Below are 13,038 nucleotides of genomic sequence, written 5' to 3'. Positions count from 1 at the left end.
TAAAAGCCTAGAAAAATATTTAAAATTGCAACAATTACAGATAATCCTCAACTAATGAGCAGTCAAAATTATGACAGGCCCAGAATGGGTGCGTTGTACCTATAATGCACTTCTGCCCATCATCAAATGTATTGCCATCTCTCCATGGTCATGTGACTGCATTTCAGGTGTTTGGCAACCAGCTCATCTTTACAATCAGTTGCACCATACCATGGTGACATTATTTGTGATGTTTTTACCTTTTCCTGGCAAAATACCTGTTTGAAGGATGGGTTTCCACTTATGAACATGATGTTTGCTCTATGATTGTGGATTTACTTAATATCTGTGGTGATTCATTTAATGACCACTACAAAAATATTATAAAATCGGGTTTGGTCACATGGGTGCCTCAACTTGTGACCCTGACAACTTGCAACCAGAAATTCAGTCCCAATTGCACTTTTAATTCAAGGATTTACATACTGAAGAATAATATATATGGAAACAGAGTGCTAATGATACATCATGACTGCAGTGGCTCCCTGCAAGAAAAGATGTGATAAAAGTAGTGAAATGTAAGAGATAAAAATATGAATTTGTAAGAGATAAAAATATGCATATAGAATATGAAATAAAATGTAGCCCAAATTCTAAGACTGTAAGAACAGTAGTATTATTTTACTGAAAACAGGACTTCTATTGAAGTCCTATATTGACAGACTCTGCTTGATCATTCTGGTAGTTGTGGAAAATATTAATATTTATTTTTCTCTTTTAGATAATAAAACTTAATCGCCGCCTACAACTCCTGGAAGAAGAAAATAAAGAGCGAGCTAAAAGGGAGATGATCATGTATTCAATCACTGTAGCTTTTTGGCTACTAAATAGTTGGCTTTGGTTTCGGCGCTAAAAATTACTTCTACCTTAAAAAAGATCTGACGGGAAATTAAAAACAAATTACAACGCCCTTTGTTTCTGTCTCTGAATTGTATGGTGACTTATGACCCATGCACTGGAAACGTTTGCCACTGTAAAAAAAACTGTAACATATTACAGTGTTAAAAGGATGCTTGGACATTTTTTTTCAAATTGTTGTAACATTCTATTAACTCTTTTTTTTGCATGATAATGTACATTTGAACTGTATTATTTTGCAAATGGAAATGTCTTCATCCTGTAAAGGTATCTACAGACACTTCTCTTTGCATAGAAAGACAAACGTGGATTTTTTGAATAATCTACAAAATGGTGTAATTTACAGTAGGTTTTTCATTGTTTTTGTATTATTAAATACAGCACCTTTATTGTTAACTAATTGCACTTGTTTTGTTTAGGCAAATTTTTTTTGCGGTGGTTTGCCAGATGAAATGGCATCCTAATTTATCTTTATCTCTCATTCTGGCATGTGTACATATTGTCTAAAACCATTATTTGCTAGAATGTCAACAGATTATCCAGAGGTATGTGTAAAATGTTGTTTAGCTTTAATTTTGCTTTTTTTCCCCCTTAAAAATAACATTTTAAGCAAGTCTGTTTGTGTGATTCAAAGATTATGGAACAATGTACCAATAGTAGTGTAATTCATAAAAGTAAAGAGATTGTAATTTCTTATCATTGCACTGAATTGTATTCTTTGGGTATGTGGAGACTTGCAATTGGAACTACTTAACTTTCTATTTTGAGTTAAGACATCTTTTATTTCTTTAGTTCTACACAGCATCTCAAATCACTGTTTCTATTTAAGTGGTTATTTTCTGGTTTGTTCTTACACATTGAGTACAACCATTTGCACATACATTGTTTTCCTATACTAATGTTCACCATGTGTTTTATTTTAAAAGTTCTACCTTCTTGGAAAGTGATGTAAAATAATAAAATGTTGACATGAAAAGCATTTGTGAACTGTGGAAAACAAAAGTTCAGTCCCTTAATGATCTCTATAATTAAAGATTAGATGAAATGAATGCCTCAGTTAAATGTTTCCTGATATTTTATTAAAATACCTTTGTAGTGTCTGCCAAAGTATTGTATCTGTTATCATTTTTTGTAGATTTGTTAGGATTCTTATCCATGAATTAAAACTTTTTTCATTATTTTTGTCATAGGCAATATGCTTGAGCAATATTACTTATTATATTTTTATTAAGACTTAAGTATAAGAAACAAGATTTTTAAAATATCTTTTGAACCATAAACACTGTCCTGAATCTGTCTCGGCTACATTTGCTGGGTTAGATGAGTTGCAATCCAAGCTACCACACTGTTTACTGCTAGTTTGGATACACCAGTCGAGAAATTAAATTAAAATTTTCACAACAGACGTAGAAGAGGCAATGAACTCCTTATTCTGTGAAAAAACCATTTTGAGTTTGGTGTTCCCTAATTACTCTGTGTGTAATGATATTAAATAAATGGATATATAAATGGATTCCATTTGGAATAGCTACTTTCAGGACATAGCCTTAAAACTCCAGGTTTGCCAAGAATTTTGGGAAGAGAGCGCAAAAATGTTACTAAAACAAGGACAAATAGGCTGAAAAACAGCTTCTATCCCAGGGCAGTAACTATACTGAATTCTACTATATAGTGCAATATTAATGCCAAATAGGGTTTTCAATTCAATTATATATAACTATGATGACAAACCTATGGCATGCATGCCACAGGTGGCACGCGGAGCCCTCTCTGCAGGCATGCGAGCCTTCACTCAAGTCAGCTCCACTGTGCATGTGCATGCGCCTTCTGCCGGCCCGCTGACTTTCGGGTCAGCCGCATGTGGGAGATGCACGCATGCGTGGGTGGCAGGAAGAGCGTGGGGAGGTGCCCCCCCGTGCTCTATTTGGTGCCAGGAGGCTTCACGGAGTTCCTCCGAAGCCCAGGGAGGGCATTTTCACCCCCCAGGAGGCTCATGGGAAGCCTTCAGAGTCTGGGGAGGGCAAAAATGCCCCTACCCCACTGTGGTGGCGGTTCCACACATATGCATAGGGGGGTGGGGCACACACGTGCTATTGTGTGCACACGCACAGTTTCAGCACATGACAAAAAGGGTAGCCATCACTGGTATAGAATGTGAAGGCTGTGTGTTTGTCTTTTATTTTTATAGTTATAATCAGGGGTAGGTTCCTGCCAATTCTAACCTATAGAAGAGGTTCCACAAATCTACCGTGCCATTTAGAACCGATTCCAGCTCCCTCCCCCGTCCGTCCACACCATGCTTGCCCTGCCCGCCACGCACTGATTGGCTGGCTCACCAATCGCCCCGCCCACCTCTAAGAGTCCTATCTAAACCTTTAAGTCTTAAAGCTGTCAAGTTTGAACATCCCTGGGTTTTTTTTTTCTAAACGGTTAGGAGTGCAAGGGTCTTCTAACGTGACAGCTTTAAGACTTGCATGCTTCAAATGTCCGAATTCCTGAGCCAACATGACTGGAGGAGGAATTCTGGGAGTTGAAGTCCACAAGTCTTAAAACTCTCAAGTTTGAACACCCCTGGGGGATTTTTTCTAAAGGGTTAGGGATGCAAGGGTCTTGTAACTTGACAGCTTTAAGACTTGTGTGCTTCAAATGCCAGAGTTTCTGAGCCAACATTTTGGTTGCTAAGCAAGAGCGTTGTTAAGTGAGTTTCACCACATTTTATAAGTTGGCCATGCCCACCCAATCACATGACTGCCAAGCCACTCCCACTCAGTCACATGGCTGACAAGCCACTCCCACAAAGCAGGCCACACCTACAGAAGAAGTTCTAAAAAAAAATTGAAACCTACCACTGGTTATAATGTACCCTGAAGACGGCATTTAATTCCATACTAGATGCAATGACAATAAAATTAACTAAAACCTAAACTTTATTTTTATACAACAATTATGTCTTTGTTTTAAATTTGGCTTCAATACACGTTTGCTATAGTTCAGTCTGAATGTCTATTGTATCATATTCTGTAGCTGGGTTTTAGCCTTTTTCCAGTCTAGCCTACAGCCCTTGAATACATTAGTCAGTCTAATCCTGTTTAGCTTTTACAGATTAGACAAGTTTGTTACTATTTGAAAACTCATTGCAAATCTCATAAATAAATAAATAAATAAATAAATAAATAAATAAATAAATAAATAAATAATAAACAAACAAACAAACGCAGCAGCATCCCTTCAGTAGCTCTCCCACTGTCACGCTTTTTACATTCTCATAATGTTGAAAATAAAAGTAGCCGTTTGTACTTTTGGCTACAGTACAGATAATAGCCCGCTAAGTAGATACTGGCACGCAGCTCTTGGTAATTGCGGAAAGTTTATAAACCTGAATTTTCAGACCTTCAGTGTATTTGGCATTCGACCCCGTTGCAGAACTGCGATCTAGTGCGATGCATCTTTTTGAACCGGCCATATTTATAAAGCAGCGCTGTCTCATTCGCTAGAAATCAGCCCTGAGCCCGGAACTCAGCCGGACCAGAAAGGAAGTGGGCCGAGTTTCCACCCGGCGCTAAATCAAGGTTCCCCCCGGGTATGATGGCGTCGATACTCTTACGCTCGCTGCTTCTCGAGACTTCTCAGCGGTTGTTCGCGGCGGCGAACGGAGCCGCGCTGCTTCGTGCTCAGCCGCGTCGAAACAAAAAGCTCTGGCTCCAAGCTTACCTGGAGCAGCAGCGTTTGCTGGAGCCCCCCAGGCGCCGGTAAGTGGGTCTCGGGTTGGGAGGGACTCACGGGGTTAGATACAGGTTTAGCTCCAGGGAAGCGATTCTTCTATTCGCAACACGGCAAGCTTTGGCCGGAGCTTGGAGTCTCAAAGTCCCAGCTCGACTCGGGCTGCTGCAGTGGCTGCTTATGCTGCTTGGGAGAGAAAGCAGAAGGCCGAGAGGCAGGCATCCTCCAGAGCAGGGGTCTCCAAGCTTTGCTGGCTGAGGAATTCTGGGAATTGAAGTCCACAAGTCTTAAAGTTGCCAAGGTTGGAGAACCCAGCTCCAAAGTATATCCAGTTTGTAGGAAGACGAGCACCGGGAGGGTAAATGAAGGCTTTACCTAAACTAGTGTTGTTGTTTTTCAAACGTAACTTTAAGATAAATGGACTTCAATTCTGGGTTCAGTTCTGGTTTTGGGAATTCTGGGAGTTGAATGTCACTCATAAAGTTGTGAAGTTTAAAAAGCCTCCGGGTTTGTGGGTATACAAGCAAATGCTTATGCAGTTGAGGATGGCTTGGTTTAGCCTGGCATCCTTTTCAAAACAAAAAATTGGAAAAGGCCAAACATAAGAATTTGACATGAAGGTTCCCTGTTCTTCCTATTGAAACTCTAAATAACAGCAACAAGATTAAACACACATAAAGTAAAACCAGTCTTTGAAGAAGTGCTTCATGATGATTTAAGTCCTTTTAAAAATAATCTTTAGTAATTTCTACATGTTTTTGAATGAGGATTTTGATACACAAAAGATAGAGGAAAGTAATGTAGTTGTCGATTCATAACCTCCAACACATATACAGTATATTCAGAAAGTATTCAGACCCCCTTCACTTTTGTCAATTTTGTTGTGCTGCAGCCTGATTCTAGTGGTTTTCCCCCCAAATTAATCTACACTCAGTACCCCATAGTGACAAAGTGAAAACAGAATTTTAGAAATGTCTGTAACTTTATCTTAGAAAATTCATTATTAGTGATTCCACTAAACAGTGGAATTCCACTAAACAGTGATTTTTCTTTTATCTAGTATTGAATTATTTATTCTCATTGCAATCTAAAATATTCTAATTTCTCCAGCACCAGTTCAGATAGAAGTTTTTTTCTTTGTTCATCCAATAATCCAGCCTTTACAGCCATAGATACAGCTCAAAAAATCATAGCATTTACAGTATAGATTCTTTTAATGCCTAAAATATGATGTCATTGCAGTTTAATGTTTTGTCTAAAATTTCTTTCTAGACTATAAACTCTTGATTATATATAATCCATACTTTAATCTAGGAAGATAAAGTCTATTATTTCAATTTCTTCTCTGTCAATTTATATTTGGCTGGGTATTGCTAGTTAACACAATTTTAGGATTTTTGTGGAGTATCTTACGTTGAAAAGTAGACCAGCTTTTACATTTTTTCCAGTTACAATAAAAGACTACTTAAGTATTCCTTGCTTTCAGACTTTATAATGGCATCAACATTGTGGTGCTTCTGAAATTGTGGTGCTTCTCTTAGCAATTTTTATTTTAAATTCTTAATCTAGTATTACTCATAAATCATCCGAATTATTATATGATGGTAAATTAAGTTGTAATTTACTAGTTCTACTAGTGCAGGGGTGTCCAAACTTGGGAACTTTAAGACTTGTGGACTTCAACTCCCAGAATTCCCCAGCCAGCCATGCTGGCTGGGGAATTCTGGGAGTTGAAGTCCACAAGTCTTAAAGTTCCCAAGTTTGGACACCCCTGTACTAGTGGTTTATAGAAAAAGAGAAACATCACTTGCAAATATAACTGTAGCCAGTCCAGCCTGCTTTTTCTTGTTTACCTTTCACACTCGGTCAACAAAACATTCATATGAAAGGCCATGTTCAAGTCAATACCTGAATGCTAATTTGGACTGTTATGGATGTATTTGATATCTTTGTCTCAAAATATGGATGTAAATTTTGATAAGACGACTGTTGCTGTCAGCTGGACTTAACTCTGCAGGTTGAGTTTTTAGAGGTCATTTTATCATTTAATTAACTTAACTGTCATCAAAGCATTCCCAAAGCAGCCCTGGCAAGTGCAAAGGTCGGGACTCAGTTGGCAAAGCGACACTGTGCAGGAAGTGTAAGGCAAGGCGGCTTGCCACTCTGTCTGCCCCTTCTCCAGATGACCTAGGCGGAGGGCGTTCGACTTCTGCTCCTGGCCCAGGCGACGGATCTGGACAGGAGGAAAGAGAAGGTGAATCTGCAGAGGAGGAGCAGGATGCATGGCTCTGTGATGTGCAGCAGAGAACCGGGGAGGAAAGCATTTTCGGGTGGCGCTGCTGTTCCGAAAACTCTTTCCTCCCCTATTCCAAAAATGGGGCATGCATCCAATGCTGCCACCTAAAATGCTTTCCTCCCCGGTTCCCCGATGCACATCACAGAGTCGCGTGCCCTCCTCTTCCTTCTCTGCAAATTCACTTTCACTTTCCTCCTGGCCAGATCTGTCAAACAAGTCCCGACCTCTGCACTTCCCAGGACCGCTTCAGGAATCAGGCTCCAACCAAAGCCGCAAAGGCGCAGGTAGCTTGCTGGGAAGTCCGGCATACAAGATGACAGCGTCCAGGAGGACTGAAGTGCTGCATCTCTATTAGGCCTTGCTGCGAGAAAGCCAGGCTTTTAACGCCTACGGCTATAGGTAGGAAGACGGGGGCATCTTGGGAATGGAGCCTTTGATGCCAAGTCCCTCTTCTGCCCCCATGAAAATCACCCCCCACCCCACCCACTCCAGTTAAATGTGCGGAGGGTGTTAGGGTTTGTTTTAAATGGCTAAAAAGATCTGTGCTGTTTGTTATCAAAATCTGAGTGGAAGTGAGGATCCCCGCCGCCTGAAACCGCCCCAAAACATGAGACACAGAGGTGCGATGGTCTGTGGCAATCCCTGCAGCCTGGAACAGCTGATTGGGGGTATTCCACCCGCCAATCAGCTGCTGCTGCTGAATCAGACTGCATAATGTGCTGAAGCTGACCAGGCCATTTGCTGTTTGCTGCAAGGACAGTAGCCAGATGAATACTGATGGATGCTGGTAGGCAGAAGCAGAATTTTTCCCCCTTATTTTCCTCCCCCCAAATTAAGGTGCATCTTACACTCCAGTGCATTTTATAATCCAAAAATATGGCATGTTTGCTCACAGTAATCAGTTCGGGTTCTGAAATTGTCTTTTTCCACAACATATCTTTGATTTCCACAGTGAAGATTTTCAAATATATACAACCAGAATTCCAATACTGGTTTTTAAGAGTACAGTAGTTGGAATAAGATACTTGATAGCCTTAGTCTCACCATGAAATTTGTCTTGGCTAGGTTGTTTTTTAATATATTTGTTTCTCTATTTCTGCTCTCCTTTTATGTAGGTCTGAGAAGCCTAACTGGGATTACCATGCAGAAATAGAAGCTTTTGGCCACCGGATACATGAGACATTCCGAGTCGACCAACTCAAAACTGCATTTGTTAATCCTTGCTATATAAAAAATGAAGAATCTAAACGCCAAGAACTTGGACTAGAAAAAGAAAACCTTGCTCTTAATCTTAAGGACAATCAGGAACTTTCTTTACAGGGAGCTTCATTTTCACACTCTTATCTCACACAATGCTTTGAAGAAGCCTTTCCAAAAATGCCACCTGCTGGCATTGAGGCACTTGTTAACTATCTCACCAGTGAAGAAATAGTATCCTACATTGCTAGAAACCTATCTTTGCAAGACTTGACACTTTGTGCAGAATTTCCCGTGCCACCTAAGGTGCTGCAGACGACTTTTTTTGCTGTAATAGGAGCTTTGCTTCAAAGTAACAGCTCTCAAAGGACAGAGATCTTTGTCAGGGTAAGTAATTATTACAGAATGTAATGTTATGGTTATGATCTTTGTATCCATCCAGAATTACAAAGCTAGTAAAATGCATAAGAAAATATAACATTGTTCAAGGATTAATAGATTAATCTTCAACTGCCTTTGAGGTTTTACTTAATAAGAGTGAGATAAAATTGGTTTAATGAGTTAATAGACAAGATTACTTAGAGGAGAGGCTGTCACAAAACATTGTGCCCTTAAGAAAACAAAGCATTTCATATACTATCACACTATCAAATTTTGGCAATATTTTTTCTTCATAAACAATTGGAATTGGTGATCCATACTTTTTCTAACACAATATTTGTGTGAGTGCAATATTCTGATACAAATTTGCAAATTAGATAAGCAGAACACATATTAAGAGAATTTAAAAAATTCTTTCTTCCTAATATGCAAAATAATATTAAAGACTTGGAAAAAGTACTGGAAAATTACATGTAGAGATCCAGCTATGTGCCAGAATTTTAGTCGAGTATTATGCTTTGTTGATTACATGGAGGCTGTGAAAGGATTTATTTTAGACCAACAGTGCCCTTACTGCTCTATAGGATTAATAATGTAAGTCTCACAAAATATCTAGTGGTGGTTAGTAGTTAGTTAGGTTAGTTAGTTAGTTAGTTAGAGAAATGCTATTTTATATAACTATTCTTCAGGAAAGTTGACTTTATGGAAGATGATTTCAGAAAGTTTATATTTGATATAGTCTATAGGCTTCCTTAGTTTTTAATTTCACTTAATTTTGATTATTTTGTGAAAATTAAACATGATGTCACGGTTTTCCTTGCCTCCCAAGCTATTTTGCAATGTGCCTACTTCCGCCGTTTTAATCTATAGACATTTCTCTATATTTGTGTTGTATTATGTTATGTTGTTAGTTAATAAAAATTATCTCAATGCTTAAGAGGTAGATTTATAGTGTTATAATGCAGTAATAACTAAGCATTACAAAAATATACCCTAGTAAATAAGAGTTCTTTTTTCTTTGAAAGAACAGTGTATAGGTAGTTCTCAAATTATGACAATAATTGGGATTAGAATTTCTGTTGCTGAGCAAGGTGGTGGTTAAATGAGTCAGACCTAATTTTGTGACCTTTTCTGCCATGGTTTTTAAATGAGTCACTGCAGTTGTTAAGGGGCTTATATAGTCATTAAACAAATAAGGCTTCCCCCATTGACTTTCCTTGTCAGAAGCTGGCTGGGAAGAATGCAGATGATTATCACGTTAATGTGCTCATAAATACATGCCAGTTTCCAAGTGCCCAAATTTTGATCACTTGCTGCGATGGTTATAAGTGCAAGGACCAGTTGTAAGTCACTCTTCAGTGTTGTTATAGCTTTGAACAGTTGCTAAAATGTTTGCAAGTTGAGGTCTATCTGTATTATCTATATCAATAATGATTGTTGCTATTATTTTAAAGTAAGTCAGAGAATATTGTCTTTTTAATATGTTTACAGGACTTCTTCATCCCTCAGTTGATAGGAAAGGAACTGTTTGAGATGTGGAACGTTGTAAACCCCATGGGCTTGCTGCTGGAAGAACTGGACAAGAGGGATATAACTGCTCCAGAACCAAGGCTAACCAGGCAGTCAGGAGCTACCACTGCTTTACCCTTGTTCTTTGTTGGGTTATATTGGTTAGTAAGATTTCAGGATGATTTAGACTTGCTACTACGTATGTACTGAAGGTGGACCCCTGTCTTACCAGTTATATATATTTAATACATATGCTTGAATGGAATTTCATGTAGAAAATAAAACATGCATAAACTTAGGCAGTTTAATAGTGTCCATTGATAGGGAGCAGAATGCCTCAAAGTAATAGTATAACGTCAGGAGAAGAACTGGTTGGCCACTGATAAACATGCTGCGTTCAGGTTGCCTTGGCACATGGATCCTCCAGGGTTTAGAATTCCAATTCTGCTTCATATAAGTGATAATAAAATTTAAACTAGCTTTTCATATTCCCAGTTATTTGCAGTGTATATCATAGCTTGTAAAGAGTTATATATTTTTGTTGGTTTCTGTTCTCTAAAGAATAAGTGCTATTCATTGTCCCTTTCCCAGCTTACATCTCTACAAGATAAGAGTGATTTCTGACTTGAAGAGACATGTTTCTGACATTCTTCACTCTATTTCAGGAGTGATGACTTTGCAGTATAGTTCAAAAATATTGGTGTCATAACAATTATAACCATTTGGTTAAGCTCACTAAAATTGCTTTTGAGCTACTTCTATGGCTTTTCAGCCTTTAAAAGATTGGAGACTTTAATTTAATCTTTATCTTGTTTTTATTTTGGGCTTGTCTTTTTATATTGCTTTATATTGGATTGTTCTTGATCATTTTTGCCCTGAATGGTGGATTAATTTTATAAATTCAGGTCTACTTTGTGCATGGACAATTGCTTTTCTTGTTTTGTCATTTTTGATTGTACCGTATGATTTATAAACACACATTAATTCAAGGGAGTTAAATGCTTTGCATTGTTGGTAGTGGTACAAAAAATATTGATACTATCAGGAAATCGAGAGATTAATTTACTAATTTTTGTTCTTTCACTGTAAAATCCAGATCATCTTTCTTAATATTTTGATTGTTTTATAGGAGCAAAATCAGGATCTAATATTTCATTCATTAATTTTCATTTCAATATATTGCATACAATCACTACCGAACAATTGACTAATAAAGGTAGCATATAGGTTTCGTAAAAGAAATGCAGAAAAAAAGTTTCAAATCAGTTTATACAAAGATCAAATAATAGACTAAAATTATTTTTCACAGCATTATTTCATGCTTGTTGAGATAATTTTATACCCAAGGAGCTATTTGAGCTACCAGTTTTTCAATATTTGGTTTAGAGGCTATGTGCTCTTTATACTAAGGCTTTCTCTTACGTTATTAGATAAACAGATCATGTTGCCTAATCTGATTGATCAGTTGCATAATCATTGACTTCATAAAGGTATTTCTTCTCTTTTCAGTGATAAGAAGTTTCTAGCTGAAGGTACTGGTGAAACAATATTGGCTGCTGAAGAAGAGGCTGCTCGTGTGGCCTTGCGGAAACTTTATGGCTTCACTGAGAACAGACAATCCTGGCATTACCCTTCTTTGAAATATGAGAAGAAAGCTGAAAAAGCGATTAGCAGTAGTTAGGGGGGGAAAAGTCAGATCCATTTGCAACAATTCTGCATTTCAGCAACAACTTTTTTCTCTTCTGTTCCCTTTTATCTAAATTAAAATGCTTTGAATAAAAATGCTCTATCAATGGATTCATAAGATAGCTACATTCATTTTATTGTTGTGGAAAGCAACTCATTTCCTAATACTGTGAATACTTGCATTGTCAACCCAAGGAAAGGGATTATGTATTTCATTTCTTGATGGAGAGCTAAAATTAAATTTGTGCCGTTTTTATGATCTCCCAAGTGAATTTGTAGCTGGGTTTGTTTCTTTACCCAGGTTCAACTTCTTGCATTTGTGTCTCAGTAATTTGCAATCTTTACCTAATTTCCATCAAAGTTTCTAATCTGTTAAATACATTTGCAAGGACTATGAGCATCTACTAAGAATTTCTCATGTGTAATCTCACTAGAGCAAATAGTGATTGTACAATATCACATGTTCCAATTATGCATTCAAAGGATCTCTGCACATATTTAGAAAGAAGACCACTTGACACAGCTTTAAACACATTCACCTATTTTTGAATATATTTCTATTTCAGTTTTTATTACAATGGAATGCTTTTGTAGTCTTCAAACCTCTTGAATTTCCTCCTTAAAGTTATATCAACATCTATAAACTATAGAATAATCTCACATACCATTTACATGGGACCAAGGGAGAAAAAGACAGATTCTGTGTTGATACCACCAAATGATTCTACTACACCTGCTCTTTGTCAAGATATGGGAACTCTGCTGGAATGAAATAAATCATATATATTCACACTATAAATATATTTACAGAAATAAGAATACTGTATTTCAAGATATATAGAAAGTAATTATTTGATGTTCTGGATATATACATTGCATGATAAAACATAAATATCCCTTGCTGCATACACTGGTGATAATTCTGAAACTTAAAGTTCCAGCTCATTGAGAATGAGGCTGATGGACAATTTACAACAATTATGTGTTTGGAAAGAGTCACAATACAATGATAAAACAGCTTTACTTGTGAAAGACTACTTGTATGTTTAAAGGATTTTAGTACATAGCAAAGAAAAATGAAACAAGCTAGTTCAATAATATCCAATAAAATGGTCTAAGTCTAAGAACTAGGAAGGAATTCAAAGGCTGTTTCAACTGCTATTTAACCAGCAAGATATATACAACTCAGCCTCCAGACCCAGACATTTACTTGAGAAAATATAAAATCACCTTTGCTTTGTAGAAACCAGAAGTTGAAACCAAGGCTTGTCCATGTTAGATAAACGAGAAATGGGAAAAGGAGGGAGTGGCAGCAAAGCCAAAATAAAGTTGGTGCTTGTGTCTGTGAGCCA

At 37.5% G+C, this 13,038-nt stretch overlaps 2 protein-coding genes across 6 annotated transcripts in view; both read left to right on the top strand.

Annotated features, from left to right (window-relative positions):
• The window catches only part of MFF (mitochondrial fission factor), a 31,339-nt gene extending 29,342 nt beyond the window's left edge, over window positions 1-1,997 (top strand). For all 5 annotated transcript variants that reach the window (XM_081955902.1, XM_081955901.1, XM_081955903.1 and 2 more), the window contains one exon: window positions 761-1,997. In XM_081955902.1, the coding sequence (XP_081812028.1) occupies window positions 761-892 (132 nt within the window). In that variant the 3' untranslated portion in view covers window positions 893-1,997. The remainder of the gene's footprint in view (window positions 1-760) is intronic.
• A 2,383-nt stretch (window positions 1,998-4,380) lies between these two features.
• Window positions 4,381-11,958, top strand: MRPL44 (mitochondrial ribosomal protein L44). Its single transcript, XM_081953561.1, has 4 exons — window positions 4,381-4,646; window positions 8,029-8,497; window positions 9,983-10,161; window positions 11,510-11,958. Exons 1-4 carry the CDS (start codon window positions 4,480-4,482, stop codon window positions 11,679-11,681), a joined length of 987 nt encoding a protein of 328 aa, XP_081809687.1. The 5' UTR covers window positions 4,381-4,479; the 3' UTR covers window positions 11,682-11,958.
• The last annotated feature ends 1,080 nt before the right edge of the window (window positions 11,959-13,038 follow it).

The sequence above is a fragment of the Natrix helvetica genome (genome assembly GCF_964273705.1).
Source record: "Natrix helvetica genome assembly, chromosome: 5".
NCBI classification, from domain to species: Eukaryota; Metazoa; Chordata; class Lepidosauria; order Squamata; family Natricidae; genus Natrix; species Natrix helvetica.
The sequence above is the reverse complement of the archived record's forward strand: the minus strand, read 5'-3'. Positions and strand labels throughout refer to the sequence as shown.